The sequence below is a fragment of the Vicugna pacos genome, chromosome 8 (genome assembly GCF_048564905.1).
Source record: "Vicugna pacos chromosome 8, VicPac4, whole genome shotgun sequence".
In the NCBI taxonomy this organism is placed as follows: Eukaryota; Metazoa; Chordata; class Mammalia; order Artiodactyla; family Camelidae; genus Vicugna; species Vicugna pacos.
This window is the reverse complement of record NC_132994.1, coordinates 18,989,516-19,007,557: the sequence shown is the minus strand read 5'-3', so window position 1 is coordinate 19,007,557 and position 18,042 is coordinate 18,989,516. Positions and strand designations below refer to the sequence as shown.

The window sequence follows — 18,042 nt, the reverse complement described above, 5'->3', positions numbered from 1 at the left end:
CGCGGTTCTTGACTCCCCTTTTGTAATCCAAGCTCACTAAGTCACTCTGTGCTTTCGGTCTCGCCAGGGCACAGTACACTTGTGTTAGTTCTCCACGCTCCCCTACTGAGAGCGGTGTCTGTGTCTCCATTCTTTGCTTGCACTGCATTTCCCTGGTAGGTTAGTCCAAGTCACTGCATATAGATAGCTCCCCGTGCCAGTTCGGTCAGGTTTCAGAGGTCTCCCGCTTCGCCTTGTCGTTTTGGCCCTCCTCGGTTTCGATGAGTGGCTGGTGCCTCAGTTTACTGAGTCTTGCCAGTGGGGTCTTCCCATTCCGTTCCCACCCAAGTGTGTTCCCGGTGTTCCGTGTGACTTCCCGTGCCGTTTCCCACCTCGTCCTTTGGCTCAAGCTGCCCCTCCTCGAGTCCCTCAGCCTGCCCCCTCTGCGCTCGGCCTGCCTTTGAAGACACGGTGCGGTCTTCCCAGCGTTCCCCGAGCCGAGCCCTGCCCCAGACTCTTCTGTCCTTTGTGCCCTGCCTGTCCGTTCGCGTCGGCTGTCGATAGGCTGCTGAATGGCCCTTTGCCGTGCTGATGGGTGTTCCCGTGTCCCTGCGTCTGGTAACAACACGGAGCAGAATGTGTCTTTCGTGTGTCTTCCCAGCTGTTGGCCAGGGTGATGCCTGTGGTTTGACACAGGCAGTGACTGGTTGCTGCCTCACCGAACTGACAGACTGAATGGCCAAGTGCAGGAGTCGGATGGTTTCTCAAGGTGGGTTGTGGGGTTCCTTTGCTTTGTTTTTACAGGAAGGGGTGCCCGAGCCCAAAGCAGAACGGGACGGCACCCGTGCTGAGACACTCGTCGCTGACGAAGGCGCTCCAGACGAGACAGCCGAAGACGAGACCCTGCCGTCTGTGCTTGCGGCAGAGCAACCTGATGAGTCCGGTAGGTTGGTGAACATCCACGGAGGTTGACTGTTCTCCTGTGTGTGCTTAAAGGCTACTGTGGGGCGGGGAAGGGTGTAGCTGGTGGGTAGATGGGTGGCATGCTTCGGATGCAGGAGTTCCTGGGTCCCATGGCCAGGACCTCCTTTCAAAGGAAGAAGCCAAATGGCGATCTAAGATACCTCAAGGCTGTAGGTCCACATACCCCATGCAGTACTCCCGTTTTGTTTTCCTTCTGCCCACTGTCTCCACACATACCCCCAACACAAGCAGGCCTTCCCTCAAGAAACTGCCTCAGTCCTCTGAAATGCTCTTGGGCCACGTTAGTTTACGGAAAGCTTCTTGGGTGGAGTTAGGCTTCAAGTGTTTGTGTGTGTGTGTGTGTGTGTGTGTGTGTGTGCGTGTGTGCAGGTCAAAGTGGTCAGTGATGTCTCTGAATAACCTGTGTGACTGCACCCTCTAGGTGAAGAGTCACCTTTCCCCTCGGGACCGGAGGAGGACGCACGCACCCCTGGCGAGGAGGTACCATCCCGTTTTCCTGACTTACGTCGTCTTGTAGCACCTAGCCGTCCAGGGTCCCTAGTGCACATGAGCGGATGGATGCATCGCCCCTGCGTCCCAACGTTTGCGTTTTCCCGTCGCGGTTCTTGACTCCCCTTTTGTAATCCAAGCTCACTAAGTCACTCTGTGCTTTCGGTCTCGCCAGGGCACAGTACACTTGTGTTAGTTCTCCACGCTCCCCTACTGAGAGCGGTGTCTGTGTCTCCATTCTTTGCTTGCACTGCTTTTCCCTGGTAGGTTAGTCCAAGTCACTGCATATAGATAGCTCCCCGTGCCAGTTCGGTCAGGTTTCAGAGGTCTCCCGCTTCGCCTTGTCGTTTTGGCCCTCCTCGGTTTCGATGAGTGGCTGGTGCCTCAGTTTACTGAGTCTTGCCAGTGGGGTCTTCCCATTCCGTTCCCACCCAAGTGTGTTCCCGGTGTTCCGTGTGACTTCCCGTGCCGTTTCCCACCTCGTCCTTTGGCTCAAGCTGCCCCTCCTCGAGTCCCTCAGCCTGCCCCCTCTGCGCTCGGCCTGCCTTTGAAGACACGGTGCGGTCTTCCCAGCGTTCCCCGAGCCGAGCCCTGCCCCAGACTCTTCTGTCCTTTGTGCCCTGCCTGTCCGTTCGCGTCGGCTGTCGATAGGCTGCTGAATGGCCCTTTGCCGTGCTGATGGGTGTTCCCGTGTCCCTGCGTCTGGTAACAACACGGAGCAGAATGTGTCTTTCGTGTGTCTTCCCAGCTGTTGGCCAGGGTGATGCCTGTGGTTTGACACAGGCAGTGACTGGTTGCTGCCTCACCGAACTGACAGACTGAATGGCCAAGTGCAGGAGTCGGATGGTTTCTCAAGGTGGGTTGTGGGGTTCCTTTGCTTTGTTTTTACAGGAAGGGGTGCCCGAGCCCAAAGCAGAACGGGACGGCACCCGTGCTGAGACACTCGTCGCTGACGAAGGCGCTCCAGACGAGACAGCCGAAGACGAGACCCTGCCGTCTGTGCTTGCGGCAGAGCAACCTGATGAGTCCGGTAGGTTGGTGAACATCCACGGAGGTTGACTGTTCTCCTGTGTGTGCTTAAAGGCTACTGTGGGGCGGGGAAGGGTGTAGCTGGTGGGTAGATGGGTGGCATGCTTCGGATGCAGGAGTTCCTGGGTCCCATGGCCAGGACCTCCTTTCAAAGGAAGAAGCCAAATGGCGATCTAAGATACCTCAAGGCTGTAGGTCCACATACCCCATGCAGTACTCCCGTTTTGTTTTCCTTCTGCCCACTGTCTCCACACATACCCCCAACACAAGCAGGCCTTCCCTCAAGAAACTGCCTCAGTCCTCTGAAATGCTCTTGGGCCACGATAGTTTACGGAAAGCTTCTTGGGTGGAGTTAGGCTTCAAGTGTGTGTGTGTGTGTGTGTGTGTGTGTGTGTGCAGGTCAAAGTGGTCAGTGATGTCTCTGAATAATCTGTGTGACTGCACCCTCTAGGTGAAGAGTCACCTTTCCCCTCGGGACCGGAGGAGGACGCACGCACCCCTGGCGAGGAGGTACCATCTCGTTTTCTTGACTTACGTCGTCTTGTAGCACCTAGCCGTCGAGGGTCCCTAGTGCACATGAGCGGATGGATGCATCGCCCCTGCGTCCCAACGTTTGCGTTTTCCCGTCGCGGTTCTTGACTCCCCTTTTGTAATCCAAGCTCACTAAGTCACTCTGTGCTTTCGGTCTCGCCAGGGCACAGTACACTTGTGTTAGTTCTCCACACTCCCCTACAGAGAGCGGTGTCTGTGTCTCCATTCTTTGCTTGCACTGCTTTTCCCTGGTAGGTTAGTCCAAGTCACTGCATATAGATAGCTCCCCGTGCCAGTTCGGTCAGGTTTCAGAGGTCTCCCGCTTCGCCTTGTCGTTTTGGCCCTCCTCGGTTTCGATGAGTGGCTGGTGCCTCAGTTTACTGAGTCTTGCCAGTGGGGTCTTCCCATTCCGTTCCCACCCAAGTGTGTTCCCGGTGTTCCGTGTGACTTCCCGTGCCGTTTCCCACCTCGTCCTTTGGCTCAAGCTGCCCCTCCTCGAGTCCCTCAGCCTGCCCCCTCTGCGCTCGGCCTGCCTTTGAAGACACGGTGCGGTCTTCCCAGCGTTCCCCGAGCCGAGCCCTGCCCCAGACTCTTCTGTCCTTTGTGCCCTGCCTGTCCGTTCGCGTCGGCTGTCGATAGGCTGCTGAATGGCCCTTTGCCGTGCTGATGGGTGTTCCCGTGTCCCTGCGTCTGGTAACAACACGGAGCAGAATGTGTCTTTCGTGTGTCTTCCCAGCTGTTGGCCAGGGTGATGCCTGTGGTTTGACACAGGCAGTGACTGGTTGCTGCCTCACCGAACTGACAGACTGAATGGCCAAGTGCAGGAGTCGGATGGTTTCTCAAGGTGGGTTGTGGGGTTCCTTTGCTTTGTTTTTACAGGAAGGGGTGCCCGAGCCCAAAGCAGAACGGGACGGCACCCGTGCTGAGACACTCGTCGCTGACGAAGGCGCTCCAGACGAGACAGCCGAAGACGAGACCCTGCCGTCTGTGCTTGCGGCAGAGCAACCTGATGAGTCCGGTAGGTTGGTGAACATCCACGGAGGTTGACTGTTCTCCTGTGTGTGCTTAAAGGCTACTGTGGGGCGGGGAAGGGTGTAGCTGGTGGGTAGATGGGTGGCATGCTTCGGATGCAGGAGTTCCTGGGTCCCATGGCCAGGACCTCCTTTCAAAGGAAGAAGCCAAATGGCGATCTAAGATACCTCAAGGCTGTAGGTCCACATACCCCATGCAGTACTCCCGTTTTGTTTTCCTTCTGCCCACTGTCTCCACACATACCCCCAACACAAGCAGGCCTTCCCTCAAGAAACTGCCTCAGTCCTCTGAAATGCTCTTGGGCCACGTTAGTTTACGGAAAGCTTCTTGGGTGGAGTTAGGCTTCAAGTGTTTGTGTGTGTGTGTGTGTGTGTGTGTGTGTGTGTGTGTGTGTGTGTGTGTGCAGGTCAAAGTGGTCAGTGATGTCTCTGAATAACCTGTGTGACTGCACCCTCTAGGTGAAGAGTCACCTTTCCCCTCGGGACCGGAGGAGGACGCACGCACCCCTGGCGAGGAGGTACCATCTCGTTTTCCTGACTTACGTCGTCTTGTAGCACCTAGCCGTCGAGGGTCCCTAGTGCACATGAGCGGATGGATGCATCTCCCCTGCGTCCCAACGTTTGCGTTTTCCCGTCGCGGTTCTTGACTCCCCTTTTGTAATCCAAGCTCACTAAGTCACTCTGTGCTTTCGGTCTCGCCAGGGCACAGTACACTTGTGTTAGTTCTCCACGCTCCCCTACTGAGAGCGGTGTCTGTGTCTCCATTCTTTGCTTGCACTGCTTTTCCCTGGTAGGTTAGTCCAAGTCACTGCATATAGATAGCTCCCCGTGCCAGTTCGGTCAGGTTTCAGAGGTCTCCCGCTTCGCCTTGTCGTTTTGGCCCTCCTCGGTTTCGATGAGTGGCTGGTGCCTCAGTTTACTGAGTCTTGCCAGTGGGGTCTTCCCATTCCGTTCCCACCCAAGTGTGTTCCCGGTGTTCCGTGTGACTTCCCGTGCCGTTTCCCACCTCGTCCTTTGGCTCAAGCTGCCCCTCCTCGAGTCCCTCAGCCTGCCCCCTCTGCGCTCGGCCTGCCTTTGAAGACACGGTGCGGTCTTCCCAGCGTTCCCCGAGCCGAGCCCTGCCCCAGACTCTTCTGTCCTTTGTGCCCTGCCTGTCCGTTCGCGTCGGCTGTCGATAGGCTGCTGAATGGCCCTTTGCCGTGCTGATGGGTGTTCCCGTGTCCCTGCGTCTGGTAACAACACGGAGCAGAATGTGTCTTTCGTGTGTCTTCCCAGCTGTTGGCCAGGGTGATGCCTGTGGTTTGACACAGGCAGTGACTGGTTGCTGCCTCACCGAACTGACAGACTGAATGGCCAAGTGCAGGAGTCGGATGGTTTCTCAAGGTGGGTTGTGGGGTTCCTTTGCTTTGTTTTTACAGGAAGGGGTGCCCGAGCCCAAAGCAGAACGGGACGGCACCCGTGCTGAGACACTCGTCGCTGACGAAGGCGCTCCAGACGAGACAGCCGAAGACGAGACCCTGCCGTCTGTGCTTGCGGCAGAGCAACCTGATGAGTCCGGTAGGTTGGTGAACATCCACGGAGGTTGACTGTTCTCCTGTGTGTGCTTAAAGGCTACTGTGGGGCGGGGAAGGGTGTAGCTGGTGGGTAGATGGGTGGCATGCTTCGGATGCAGGAGTTCCTGGGTCCCATGGCCAGGACCTCCTTTCAAAGGAAGAAGCCAAATGGCGATCTAAGATACCTCAAGGCTGTAGGTCCACATACCCCATGCAGTACTCCCGTTTTGTTTTCCTTCTGCCCACTGTCTCCACACATACCCCCAACACAAGCAGGCCTTCCCTCAAGAAACTGCCTCAGTCCTCTGAAATGCTCTTGGGCCACGTTAGTTTACGGAAAGCTTCTTGGGTGGAGTTAGGCTTCAAGTGTTTGTGTGTGTGTGTGTGTGTGTGTGTGTGTGTGTGTGTGTGTGTGTGTGTGCAGGTCAAAGTGGTCAGTGATGTCTCTGAATAACCTGTGTGACTGCACCCTGTAGGTGAAGAGTCACCTTTCCCCTCGGGACCGGAGGAGGACGCACGCACCCCTGGCGAGGAGGTACCATCCCGTTTTCCTGACTTACGTCGTCTTGTAGCACCTAGCCGTCCAGGGTCCCTAGTGCACATGAGCGGATGGATGCATCGCCCCTGCGTCCCAACGTTTGCGTTTTCCCGTCGCGGTTCTTGACTCCCCTTTTGTAATCCAAGCTCACTAAGTCACTCTGTGCTTTCGGTCTCGCCAGGGCACAGTACACTTGTGTTAGTTCTCCACGCTCCCCTACTGAGAGCGGTGTCTGTGTCTCCATTCTTTGCTTGCACTGCTTTTCCCTGGTAGGTTAGTCCAAGTCACTGCATATAGATAGCTCCCCGTGCCAGTTCGGTCAGGTTTCAGAGGTCTCCCGCTTCGCCTTGTCGTTTTGGCCCTCCTCGGTTTCGATGAGTGGCTGGTGCCTCAGTTTACTGAGTCTTGCCAGTGGGGTCTTCCCATTCCGTTCCCACCCAAGTGTGTTCCCGGTGTTCCGTGTGACTTCCCGTGCCGTTTCCCACCTCGTCCTTTGGCTCAAGCTGCCCCTCCTCGAGTCCCTCAGCCTGCCCCCTCTGCGCTCGGCCTGCCTTTGAAGACACGGTGCGGTCTTCCCAGCGTTCCCCGAGCCGAGCCCTGCCCCAGACTCTTCTGTCCTTTGTGCCCTGCCTGTCCGTTCGCGTCGGCTGTCGATAGGCTGCTGAATGGCCCTTTGCCGTGCTGATGGGTGTTCCCGTGTCCCTGCGTCTGGTAACAACACGGAGCAGAATGTGTCTTTCGTGTGTCTTCCCAGCTGTTGGCCAGGGTGATGCCTGTGGTTTGACACAGGCAGTGACTGGTTGCTGCCTCACCGAACTGACAGACTGAATGGCCAAGTGCAGGAGTCGGATGGTTTCTCAAGGTGGGTTGTGGGGTTCCTTTGCTTTGTTTTTACAGGAAGGGGTGCCCGAGCCCAAAGCAGAACGGGACGGCACCCGTGCTGAGACACTCGTCGCTGACGAAGGCGCTCCAGACGAGACAGCCGAAGACGAGACCCTGCCGTCTGTGCTTGCGGCAGAGCAACCTGATGAGTCCGGTAGGTTGGTGAACATCCACGGAGGTTGACTGTTCTCCTGTGTGTGCTTAAAGGCTACTGTGGGGCGGGGAAGGGTGTAGCTGGTGGGTAGATGGGTGGCATGCTTCGGATGCAGGAGTTCCTGGGTCCCATGGCCAGGACCTCCTTTCAAAGGAAGAAGCCAAATGGCGATCTAAGATACCTCAAGGCTGTAGGTCCACATACCCCATGCAGTACTCCCGTTTTGTTTTCCTTCTGCCCACTGTCTCCACACATACCCCCAACACAAGCAGGCCTTCCCTCAAGAAACTGCCTCAGTCCTCTGAAATGCTCTTGGGCCACGTTAGTTTACGGAAAGCTTCTTGGGTGGAGTTAGGCTTCAAGTGTGTGTGTGTGTGTGTGTGTGTGTGTGTGCAGGTCAAAGTGGTCAGTGATGTCTCTGAATAATCTGTGTGACTGCACCCTCTAGGTGAAGAGTCACCTTTCCCCTCGGGACCGGAGGAGGACGCACGCACCCCTGGCGAGGAGGTACCATCTCGTTTTCTTGACTTACGTCGTCTTGTAGCACCTAGCCGTCGAGGGTCCCTAGTGCACATGAGCGGATGGATGCATCGCCCCTGCGTCCCAACGTTTGCGTTTTCCCGTCGCGGTTCTTGACTCCCCTTTTGTAATCCAAGCTCACTAAGTCACTCTGTGCTTTCGGTCTCGCCAGGGCACAGTACACTTGTGTTAGTTCTCCACGCTCCCCTACTGAGGCGGTGTCTGTGTCTCCATTCTTTGCTTGCACTGCTTTTCCCTGGTAGGTTAGTCCAAGTCACTGCATATAGATAGCTCCCCGTGCCAGTTCGGTCAGGTTTCAGAGGTCTCCCGCTTCGCCTTGTCGTTTTGGCCCTCCTCGGTTTCGATGAGTGGCTGGTGCCTCAGTTTACTGAGTCTTGCCAGTGGGGTCTTCCCATTCCGTTCCCACCCAAGTGTGTTCCCGGTGTTCCGTGTGACTTCCCGTGCCGTTTCCCACCTCGTCCTTTGGCTCAAGCTGCCCCTCCTCGAGTCCCTCAGCCTGCCCCCTCTGCGCTCGGCCTGCCTTTGAAGACACGGTGCGGTCTTCCCAGCGTTCCCCGAGCCGAGCCCTGCCCCAGACTCTTCTGTCCTTTGTGCCCTGCCTGTCCGTTCGCGTCGGCTGTCGATAGGCTGCTGAATGGCCCTTTGCCGTGCTGATGGGTGTTCCCGTGTCCCTGCGTCTGGTAACAACACGGAGCAGAATGTGTCTTTCGTGTGTCTTCCCAGCTGTTGGCCAGGGTGATGCCTGTGGTTTGACACAGGCACTGACTGGTTGCTGCCTCACCGAACTGACAGACTGAATGGCCAAGTGCAGGAGTCGGATGGTTTCTCAAGGTGGGTTGTGGGGTTCCTTTGCTTTGTTTTTACAGGAAGGGGTGCCCGAGCCCAAAGCAGAACGGGACGGCGCCCGTGCTGAGACACTCGTCGCTGACGAAGGCGCTCCAGACGAGACAGCCGAAGACGAGACCCTGCCGTCTGTGCTTGCGGCAGAGCAACCTGATGAGTCCGGTAGGTTGGTGAACATCCACGGAGGTTGACTGTTCTCCTGTGTGTGCTTAAAGGCTACTGTGGGGCGGGGAAGGGTGTAGCTGGTGGGTAGATGGGTGGCATGCTTCGGATGCAGGAGTTCCTGGGTCCCATGGCCAGGACCTCCTTTCAAAGGAAGAAGCCAAATGGCGATCTAAGATACCTCAAGGCTGTAGGTCCACATACCCCATGCAGTACTCCCGTTTTGTTTTCCTTCTGCCCACTGTCTCCACACATACCCGAACACAAGCAGGCCTTCCCTCAAGAAACTGCCTCAGTCCTCTGAAATGCTCTTGGGCCACGTTAGTTTACGGAAAGCTTCTTGAGTGGAGTTAGGCTTCTAGTGTTTGTGTGTGTGTGTGTGTGTGTGTGTGTGCAGGTCAAAGTGGTCAGTGATGTCTCTGAATAATCTGTGTGACTGCACCCTCTAGGTGAAGAGTCACCTTTCCCCTCGGGACCGGAGGAGGACGCACGCACCCCTGGCGAGGAGGTACCATCTCGTTTTCTTGACTTACGTCGTCTTGTAGCACCTAGCCGTCGAGGGTCCCTAGTGCACATGAGCGGATGGATGCATCGCCCCTGCGTCCCAACGTTTGCGTTTTCCCGTCGTGGTTCTTGACTCCCCTTTTGTAATCCAAGCTCACTAAGTCACTCTGTGCTTTCGGTCTCGCCAGGGCACAGTACACTTGTGTTAGTTCTCCACGCTCCCCTACTGAGGCGGTGTCTGTGTCTCCATTCTTTGCTTGCACTGCTTTTCCCTGGTAGGTTAGTCCAAGTCACTGCATATAGATAGCTCCCCGTGCCAGTTCGGTCAGGTTTCAGAGGTCTCCCGCTTCGCCTTGTCGTTTTGGCCCTCCTCGGTTTCGATGAGTGGCTGGTGCCTCAGTTTACTGAGTCTTGCCAGTGGGGTCTTCCCATTCCGTTCCCACCCAAGTGTGTTCCCGGTGTTCCGTGTGACTTCCCGTGCCGTTTCCCACCTCGTCCTTTGGCTCAAGCTGCCCCTCCTCGAGTCCCTCAGCCTGCCCCCTCTGCGCTCGGCCTGCCTTTGAAGACACGGTGCGGTCTTCCCAGCGTTCCCCGAGCCGAGCCCTGCCCCAGACTCTTCTGTCCTTTGTGCCCTGCCTGTCCGTTCGCGTCGGCTGTCGATAGGCTGCTGAATGGCCCTTTGCCGTGCTGATGGGTGTTCCCGTGTCCCTGCGTCTGGTAACAACACGGAGCAGAATGTGTCTTTCGTGTGTCTTCCCAGCTGTTGGCCAGGGTGATGCCTGTGGTTTGACACAGGCACTGACTGGTTGCTGCCTCACCGAACTGACAGACTGAATGGCCAAGTGCAGGAGTCGGATGGTTTCTCAAGGTGGGTTGTGGGGTTCCTTTGCTTTGTTTTTACAGGAAGGGGTGCCCGAGCCCAAAGCAGAACGGGACGGCGCCCGTGCTGAGACACTCGACGCTGACGAAGGCGCTCCAGACGAGACAGCCGAAGACGAGACCCTGCCGTCTGTGCTTGCGGCAGAGCAACCTGATGAGTCCGGTAGGTTGGTGAACATCCACGGAGGTTGACTGTTCTCCTGTGTGTGCTTAAAGGCTACTGTGGGGCGGGGAAGGGTGTAGCTGGTGGGTAGATGGGTGGCATGCTTCGGATGCAGGAGTTCCTGGGTCCCATGGCCAGGACCTCCTTTCAAAGGAAGAAGCCAAATGGCGATCTAAGATACCTCAAGGCTGTAGGTCCACATACCCCATGCAGTACTCCCGTTTTGTTTTCCTTCTGCCCACTGTCTCCACACATACCCGAACACAAGCAGGCCTTCCCTCAAGAAACTGCCTCAGTCCTCTGAAATGCTCTTGGGCCACGTTAGTTTACGGAAAGCTTCTTGAGTGGAGTTAGGCTTCAAGTGTTTGTGTGTGTGTGTGTGTGTGTGTGTGCAGGTCAAAGTGGTCAGTGATGTCTCTGAATAATCTGTGTGACTGCACCCTCTAGGTGAAGAGTCACCTTTCCCCTCGGGACCGGAGGAGGACGCACGCACCCCTGGCGAGGAGGTACCATCTCGTTTTCTTGACTTACGTCGTCTTGTAGCACCTAGCCGTCGAGGGTCCCTAGTGCACATGAGCGGATGGATGCATCGCCCCTGCGTCCCAACGTTTGCGTTTTCCCGTCGCGGTTCTTGACTCCCCTTTTGTAATCCAAGCTCACTAAGTCACTCTGTGCTTTCGGTCTCGCCAGGGCACAGTACACTTGTGTTAGTTCTCCACACTCCCCTACAGAGAGCGGTGTCTGTGTCTCCATTCTTTGCTTGCACTGCTTTTCCCTGGTAGGTTAGTCCAAGTCACTGCATATAGATAGCTCCCCGTGCCAGTTCGGTCAGGTTTCAGAGGTCTCCCGCTTCGCCTTGTCGTTTTGGCCCTCCTCGGTTTCGATGAGTGGCTGGTGCCTCAGTTTACTGAGTCTTGCCAGTGGGGTCTTCCCATTCCGTTCCCACCCAAGTGTGTTCCCGGTGTTCCGTGTGACTTCCCGTGCCGTTTCCCACCTCGTCCTTTGGCTCAAGCTGCCCCTCCTCGAGTCCCTCAGCCTGCCCCCTCTGCGCTCGGCCTGCCTTTGAAGACACGGTGCGGTCTTCCCAGCGTTCCCCGAGCCGAGCCCTGCCCCAGACTCTTCTGTCCTTTGTGCCCTGCCTGTCCGTTCGCGTCGGCTGTCGATAGGCTGCTGAATGGCCCTTTGCCGTGCTGATGGGTGTTCCCGTGTCCCTGCGTCTGGTAACAACACGGAGCAGAATGTGTCTTTCGTGTGTCTTCCCAGCTGTTGGCCAGGGTGATGCCTGTGGTTTGACACAGGCACTGACTGGTTGCTGCCTCACCGAACTGACAGACTGAATGGCCAAGTGCAGGAGTCGGATGGTTTCTCAAGGTGGGTTGTGGGGTTCCTTTGCTTTGTTTTTACAGGAAGGGGTGCCCGAGCCCAAAGCAGAACGGGACGGCGCCCGTGCTGAGACACTCGTCGCTGACGAAGGCGCTCCAGACGAGACAGCCGAAGACGAGACCCTGCCGTCTGTGCTTGCGGCAGAGCAACCTGATGAGTCCGGTAGGTTGGTGAACATCCACGGAGGTTGACTGTTCTCCTGTGTGTGCTTAAAGGCTACTGTGGGGCGGGGAAGGGTGTAGCTGGTGGGTAGATGGGTGGCATGCTTCGGATGCAGGAGTTCCTGGGTCCCATGGCCAGGACCTCCTTTCAAAGGAAGAAGCCAAATGGCGATCTAAGATACCTCAAGGCTGTAGGTCCACATACCCCATGCAGTACTCCCGTTTTGTTTTCCTTCTGCCCACTGTCTCCACACATACCCGAACACAAGCAGGCCTTCCCTCAAGAAACTGCCTCAGTCCTCTGAAATGCTCTTGGGCCACGTTAGTTTACGGAAAGCTTCTTGAGTGGAGTTAGGCTTCAAGTGTTTGTGTGTGTGTGTGTGTGTGTGTGTGTGCAGGTCAAAGTGGTCAGTGATGTCTCTGAATAATCTGTGTGACTGCACCCTCTAGGTGAAGAGTCACCTTTCCCCTCGGGACCGGAGGAGGACGCACGCACCCCTGGCGAGGAGGTACCATCTCGTTTTCTTGACTTACGTCGTCTTGTAGCACCTAGCCGTCGAGGGTCCCTAGTGCACATGAGCGGATGGATGCATCGCCCCTGCGTCCCAACGTTTGCGTTTTCCCGTCGCGGTTCTTGACTCCCCTTTTGTAATCCAAGCTCACTAAGTCACTCTGTGCTTTCGGTCTCGCCAGGGCACAGTACACTTGTGTTAGTTCTCCACGCTCCCCTACTGAGGCGGTGTCTGTGTCTCCATTCTTTGCTTGCACTGCTTTTCCCTGGTAGGTTAGTCCAAGTCACTGCATATAGATAGCTCCCCGTGCCAGTTCGGTCAGGTTTCAGAGGTCTCCCGCTTCGCCTTGTCGTTTTGGCCCTCCTCGGTTTCGATGAGTGGCTGGTGCCTCAGTTTACTGAGTCTTGCCAGTGGGGTCTTCCCATTCCGTTCCCACCCAAGTGTGTTCCCGGTGTTCCGTGTGACTTCCCGTGCCGTTTCCCACCTCGTCCTTTGGCTCAAGCTGCCCCTCCTCGAGTCCCTCAGCCTGCCCCCTCTGCGCTCGGCCTGCCTTTGAAGACACGGTGCGGTCTTCCCAGCGTTCCCCGAGCCGAGCCCTGCCCCAGACTCTTCTGTCCTTTGTGCCCTGCCTGTCCGTTCGCGTCGGCTGTCGATAGGCTGCTGAATGGCCCTTTGCCGTGCTGATGGGTGTTCCCGTGTCCCTGCGTCTGGTAACAACACGGAGCAGAATGTGTCTTTCGTGTGTCTTCCCAGCTGTTGGCCAGGGTGATGCCTGTGGTTTGACACAGGCAGTGACTGGTTGCTGCCTCACCGAACTGACAGACTGAATGGCCAAGTGCAGGAGTCGGATGGTTTCTCAAGGTGGGTTGTGGGGTTCCTTTGCTTTGTTTTTACAGGAAGGGGTGCCCGAGCCCAAAGCAGAACGGGACGGCGCCCGTGCTGAGACACTCGACGCTGACGAAGGCGCTCCAGACGAGACAGCCGAAGACGAGACCCTGCCGTCTGTGCTTGCGGCAGAGCAACCTGATGAGTCCGGTAGGTTGGTGAACATCCACGGAGGTTGACTGTTCTCCTGTGTGTGCTTAAAGGCTACTGTGGGGCGGGGAAGGGTGTAGCTGGTGGGTAGATGGGTGGCATACTTCGGATGCAGGAGTTCCTGGGTCCCATGGCCAGGACCTCCTTTCAAAGGAAGAAGCCAAATGGCGATCTAAGATACCTCAAGGCTGTAGGTCCACATACCCCATGCAGTACTCCCGTTTTGTTTTCCTTCTGCCCACTGTCTCCACACATACCCCCAACACAAGCAGGCCTTCCCTCAAGAAACTGCCTCAGTCCTCTGAAATGCTCTTGGGCCACGTTAGTTTACGGAAAGCTTCTTGGGTGGAGTTAGGCTTCGTGTGTGTGTGTGTGTGTGTGTGTGTGTGTGTGTGTGTGTGTGTGTGTGTGTGTGTGTGTGTGTGTGTGTGTGTGTGCAGGTCAAAGTGGTCAGTGATGTCTCTGAATAATCTGTGTGACTGCACCCTCTAGGTGAAGAGTCACCTTTCCCCTCGGGACCGGAGGAGGACGCACGCACCCCTGGCGAGGAGGTACCATCTCGTTTTCTTGACTTACGTCGTCTTGTAGCACCTAGCCGTCGAGGGTCCCTAGTGCACATGAGCGGATGGATGCATCGCCCCTGCGTCCCAACGTTTGCGTTTTCCCGTCGCGGTTCTTGACTCCCCTTTTGTAATCCAAGCTCACTAAGTCACTCTGTGCTTTCGGTCTCGCCAGGGCACAGTACACTTGTGTTAGTTCTCCACGCTCCCCTACTGAGAGCGGTGTCTGTGTCTCCATTCTTTGCTTGCACTGCTTTTCCCTGGTAGGTTAGTCCAAGTCACTGCATATAGATAGCTCCCCGTGCCAGTTCGGTCAGGTTTCAGAGGTCTCCCGCTTCGCCTTGTCGTTTTGGCCCTCCTCGGTTTCGATGAGTGGCTGGTGCCTCAGTTTACTGAGTCTTGCCAGTGGGGTCTTCCCATTCCGTTCCCACCCAAGTGTGTTCCCGGTGTTCCGTGTGACTTCCCGTGCCGTTTCCCACCTCGTCCTTTGGCTCAAGCTGCCCCTCCTCGAGTCCCTCAGCCTGCCCCCTCTGCGCTCGGCCTGCCTTTGAAGACACGGTGCGGTCTTCCCAGCGTTCCCCGAGCCGAGCCCTGCCCCAGACTCTTCTGTCCTTTGTGCCCTGCCTGTCCGTTCGCGTCGGCTGTCGATAGGCTGCTGAATGGCCCTTTGCCGTGCTGATGGGTGTTCCCGTGTCCCTGCGTCTGGTAACAACACGGAGCAGAATGTGTCTTTCGTGTGTCTTCCCAGCTGTTGGCCAGGGTGATGCCTGTGGTTTGACACAGGCACTGACTGGTTGCTGCCTCACCGAACTGACAGACTGAATGGCCAAGTGCAGGAGTCGGATGGTTTCTCAAGGTGGGTTGTGGGGTTCCTTTGCTTTGTTTTTACAGGAAGGGGTGCCCGAGCCCAAAGCAGAACGGGACGGCGCCCGTGCTGAGACACTCGTCGCTGACGAAGGCGCTCCAGACGAGACAGCCGAAGACGAGACCCTGCCGTCTGTGCTTGCGGCAGAGCAACCTGATGAGTCCGGTAGGTTGGTGAACATCCACGGAGGTTGACTGTTCTCCTGTGTGTGCTTAAAGGCTACTGTGGGGCGGGGAAGGGTGTAGCTGGTGGGTAGATGGGTGGCATGCTTCGGATGCAGGAGTTCCTGGGTCCCATGGCCAGGACCTCCTTTCAAAGGAAGAAGCCAAATGGCGATCTAAGATACCTCAAGGCTGTAGGTCCACATACCCCATGCAGTACTCCCGTTTTGTTTTCCTTCTGCCCACTGTCTCCACAGATACCCGAACACAAGCAGGCCTTCCCTCAAGAAACTGCCTCAGTCCTCTGAAATGCTCTTGGGCCACGTTAGTTTACGGAAAGCTTCTTGAGTGGAGTTAGGCTTCAAGTGTTTGTGTGTGTGTGTGTGTGTGTGTGCAGGTCAAAGTGGTCAGTGATGTCTCTGAATAATCTGTGTGACTGCACCCTCTAGGTGAAGAGTCACCTTTCCCCTCGGGACCGGAGGAGGACGCACGCACCCCTGGCGAGGAGGTACCATCTCGTTTTCTTGACTTACGTCGTCTTGTAGCACCTAGCCGTCGAGGGTCCCTAGTGCACATGAGCGGATGGATGCATCGCCCCTGCGTCCCAACGTTTGCGTTTTCCCGTCGCGGTTCTTGACTCCCCTTTTGTAATCCAAGCTCACTAAGTCACTCTGTGCTTTCGGTCTCGCCAGGGCACAGTACACTTGTGTTAGTTCTCCACACTCCCCTACAGAGAGCGGTGTCTGTGTCTCCATTCTTTGCTTGCACTGCTTTTCCCTGGTAGGTTAGTCCAAGTCACTGCATATAGATAGCTCCCCGTGCCAGTTCGGTCAGGTTTCAGAGGTCTCCCGCTTCGCCTTGTCGTTTTGGCCCTCCTCGGTTTCGATGAGTGGCTGGTGCCTCAGTTTACTGAGTCTTGCCAGTGGGGTCTTCCCATTCCGTTCCCACCCAAGTGTGTTCCCGGTGTTCCGTGTGACTTCCCGTGCCGTTTCCCACCTCGTCCTTTGGCTCAAGCTGCCCCTCCTCGAGTCCCTCAGCCTGCCCCCTCTGCGCTCGGCCTGCCTTTGAAGACACGGTGCGGTCTTCCCAGCGTTCCCCGAGCCGAGCCCTGCCCCAGACTCTTCTGTCCTTTGTGCCCTGCCTGTCCGTTCGCGTCGGCTGTCGATAGGCTGCTGAATGGCCCTTTGCCGTGCTGATGGGTGTTCCCGTGTCCCTGCGTCTGGTAACAACACGGAGCAGAATGTGTCTTTCGTGTGTCTTCCCAGCTGTTGGCCAGGGTGATGCCTGTGGTTTGACACAGGCAGTGACTGGTTGCTGCCTCACCGAACTGACAGACTGAATGGCCAAGTGCAGGAGTCGGATGGTTTCTCAAGGTGGGTTGTGGGGTTCCTTTGCTTTGTTTTTACAGGAAGGGGTGCCCGAGCCCAAAGCAGAACGGGACGGCGCCCGTGCTGAGACACTCGTCGCTGACGAAGGCGCTCCAGACGAGACAGCCGAAGACGAGACCCTGCCGTCTGTGCTTGCGGCAGAGCAACCTGATGAGTCCGGTAGGTTGGTGAACATCCACGGAGGTTGACTGTTCTCCTGTGTGTGCTTAAAGGCTACTGTGGGGCGGGGAAGGGTGTAGCTGGTGGGTAGATGGGTGGCATGCTTCGGATGCAGGAGTTCCTGGGTCCCATGGCCAGGACCTCCTTTCAAAGGAAGAAGCCAAATGGCGATCTAAGATACCTCAAGGCTGTAGGTCCACATACCCCATGCAGTACTCCCGTTTTGTTTTCCTTCTGCCCACTGTCTCCACACATACCCGAACACAAGCAGGCCTTCCCTCAAGAAACTGCCTCAGTCCTCTGAAATGCTCTTGGGCCACGTTAGTTTACGGAAAGCTTCTTGAGTGGAGTTAGGCTTCAAGTGTTTGTGTGTGTGTGTGTGTGTGTGTGTGTGCAGGTCAAAGTGGTCAGTGATGTCTCTGAATAATCTGTGTGACTGCACCCTCTAGGTGAAGAGTCACCTTTCCCCTCGGGACCGGAGGAGGACGCACGCACCCCTGGCGAGGAGGTACCATCTCGTTTTCTTGACTTACGTCGTCTTGTAGCACCTAGCCGTCGAGGGTCCCTAGTGCACATGAGCGGATGGATGCATCGCCCCTGCGTCCCAACGTTTGCGTTTTCCCGTCGCGGTTCTTGACTCCCCTTTTGTAATCCAAGCTCACTAAGTCACTCTGTGCTTTCGGTCTCGCCAGGGCACAGTACACTTGTGTTAGTTCTCCACACTCCCCTACAGAGAGCGGTGTCTGTGTCTCCATTCTTTGCTTGCACTGCTTTTCCCTGGTAGGTTAGTCCAAGTCACTGCATATAGATAGCTCCCCGTGCCAGTTCGGTCAGGTTTCAGAGGTCTCCCGCTTCGCCTTGTCGTTTTGGCCCTCCTCGGTTTCGATGAGTGGCTGGTGCCTCAGTTTACTGAGTCTTGCCAGTGGGGTCTTCCCATTCCGTTCCCACCCAAGTGTGTTCCCGGTGTTCCGTGTGACTTCCCGTGCCGTTTCCCACCTCGTCCTTTGGCTCAAGCTGCCCCTCCTCGAGTCCCTCAGCCTGCCCCCTCTGCGCTCGGCCTGCCTTTGAAGACACGGTGCGGTCTTCCCAGCGTTCCCCGAGCCGAGCCCTGCCCCAGACTCTTCTGTCCTTTGTGCCCTGCCTGTCTGTTCGCGTCGGCTGTCGATAGGCTGCTGAATGGCCCTTTGCCGTGCTGATGGGTGTTCCCGTGTCCCTGCGTCTGGTAACAACACGGAGCAGAATGTGTCTTTCGTGTGTCTTCCCAGCTGTTGGCCAGGGTGATGCCTGTGGTTTGACACAGGCAGTGACTGGTTGCTGCCTCACCGAACTGACAGACTGAATGGCCAAGTGCAGGAGTCGGATGGTTTCTCAAGGTGGGTTGTGGGGTTCCTTTGCTTTGTTTTTACAGGAAGGGGTGCCCGAGCCCAAAGCAGAACGGGACGGCGCCCGTGCTGAGACACTCGTCGCTGACGAAGGCGCTCCAGACGAGACAGCCGAAGACGAGACCCTGCCGTCTGTGCTTGCGGCAGAGCAACCTGATGAGTCCGGTAGGTTGGT

The 18,042-nt window shown here is 56.7% G+C and overlaps 1 protein-coding gene across 1 annotated transcript in view; it reads left to right on the top strand.

The window, feature by feature from the left end:
• The window catches only part of LOC140697662 (uncharacterized), a 98,585-nt gene that overhangs the window by 68,087 nt on the left and 12,456 nt on the right, over positions 1-18,042 (top strand). The window contains exons 77-99 of the mRNA XM_072965609.1: positions 784-922; positions 1,385-1,443; positions 2,344-2,482; positions 2,933-2,991; positions 3,892-4,030; positions 4,503-4,561; positions 5,462-5,600; positions 6,073-6,131; positions 7,032-7,170; positions 7,619-7,677; positions 8,577-8,715; positions 9,165-9,223; positions 10,123-10,261; positions 10,709-10,767; positions 11,668-11,806; positions 12,256-12,314; positions 13,214-13,352; positions 13,845-13,903; positions 14,804-14,942; positions 15,388-15,446; positions 16,347-16,485; positions 16,935-16,993; positions 17,894-18,032. Of these exons, the coding sequence (XP_072821710.1) occupies positions 784-922; positions 1,385-1,443; positions 2,344-2,482; positions 2,933-2,991; positions 3,892-4,030; positions 4,503-4,561; positions 5,462-5,600; positions 6,073-6,131; positions 7,032-7,170; positions 7,619-7,677; positions 8,577-8,715; positions 9,165-9,223; positions 10,123-10,261; positions 10,709-10,767; positions 11,668-11,806; positions 12,256-12,314; positions 13,214-13,352; positions 13,845-13,903; positions 14,804-14,942; positions 15,388-15,446; positions 16,347-16,485; positions 16,935-16,993; positions 17,894-18,032 (2,317 nt within the window). The remainder of the gene's footprint in view (positions 1-783; positions 923-1,384; positions 1,444-2,343; positions 2,483-2,932; positions 2,992-3,891; positions 4,031-4,502; positions 4,562-5,461; positions 5,601-6,072; positions 6,132-7,031; positions 7,171-7,618; positions 7,678-8,576; positions 8,716-9,164; positions 9,224-10,122; positions 10,262-10,708; positions 10,768-11,667; positions 11,807-12,255; positions 12,315-13,213; positions 13,353-13,844; positions 13,904-14,803; positions 14,943-15,387; positions 15,447-16,346; positions 16,486-16,934; positions 16,994-17,893; positions 18,033-18,042) is intronic.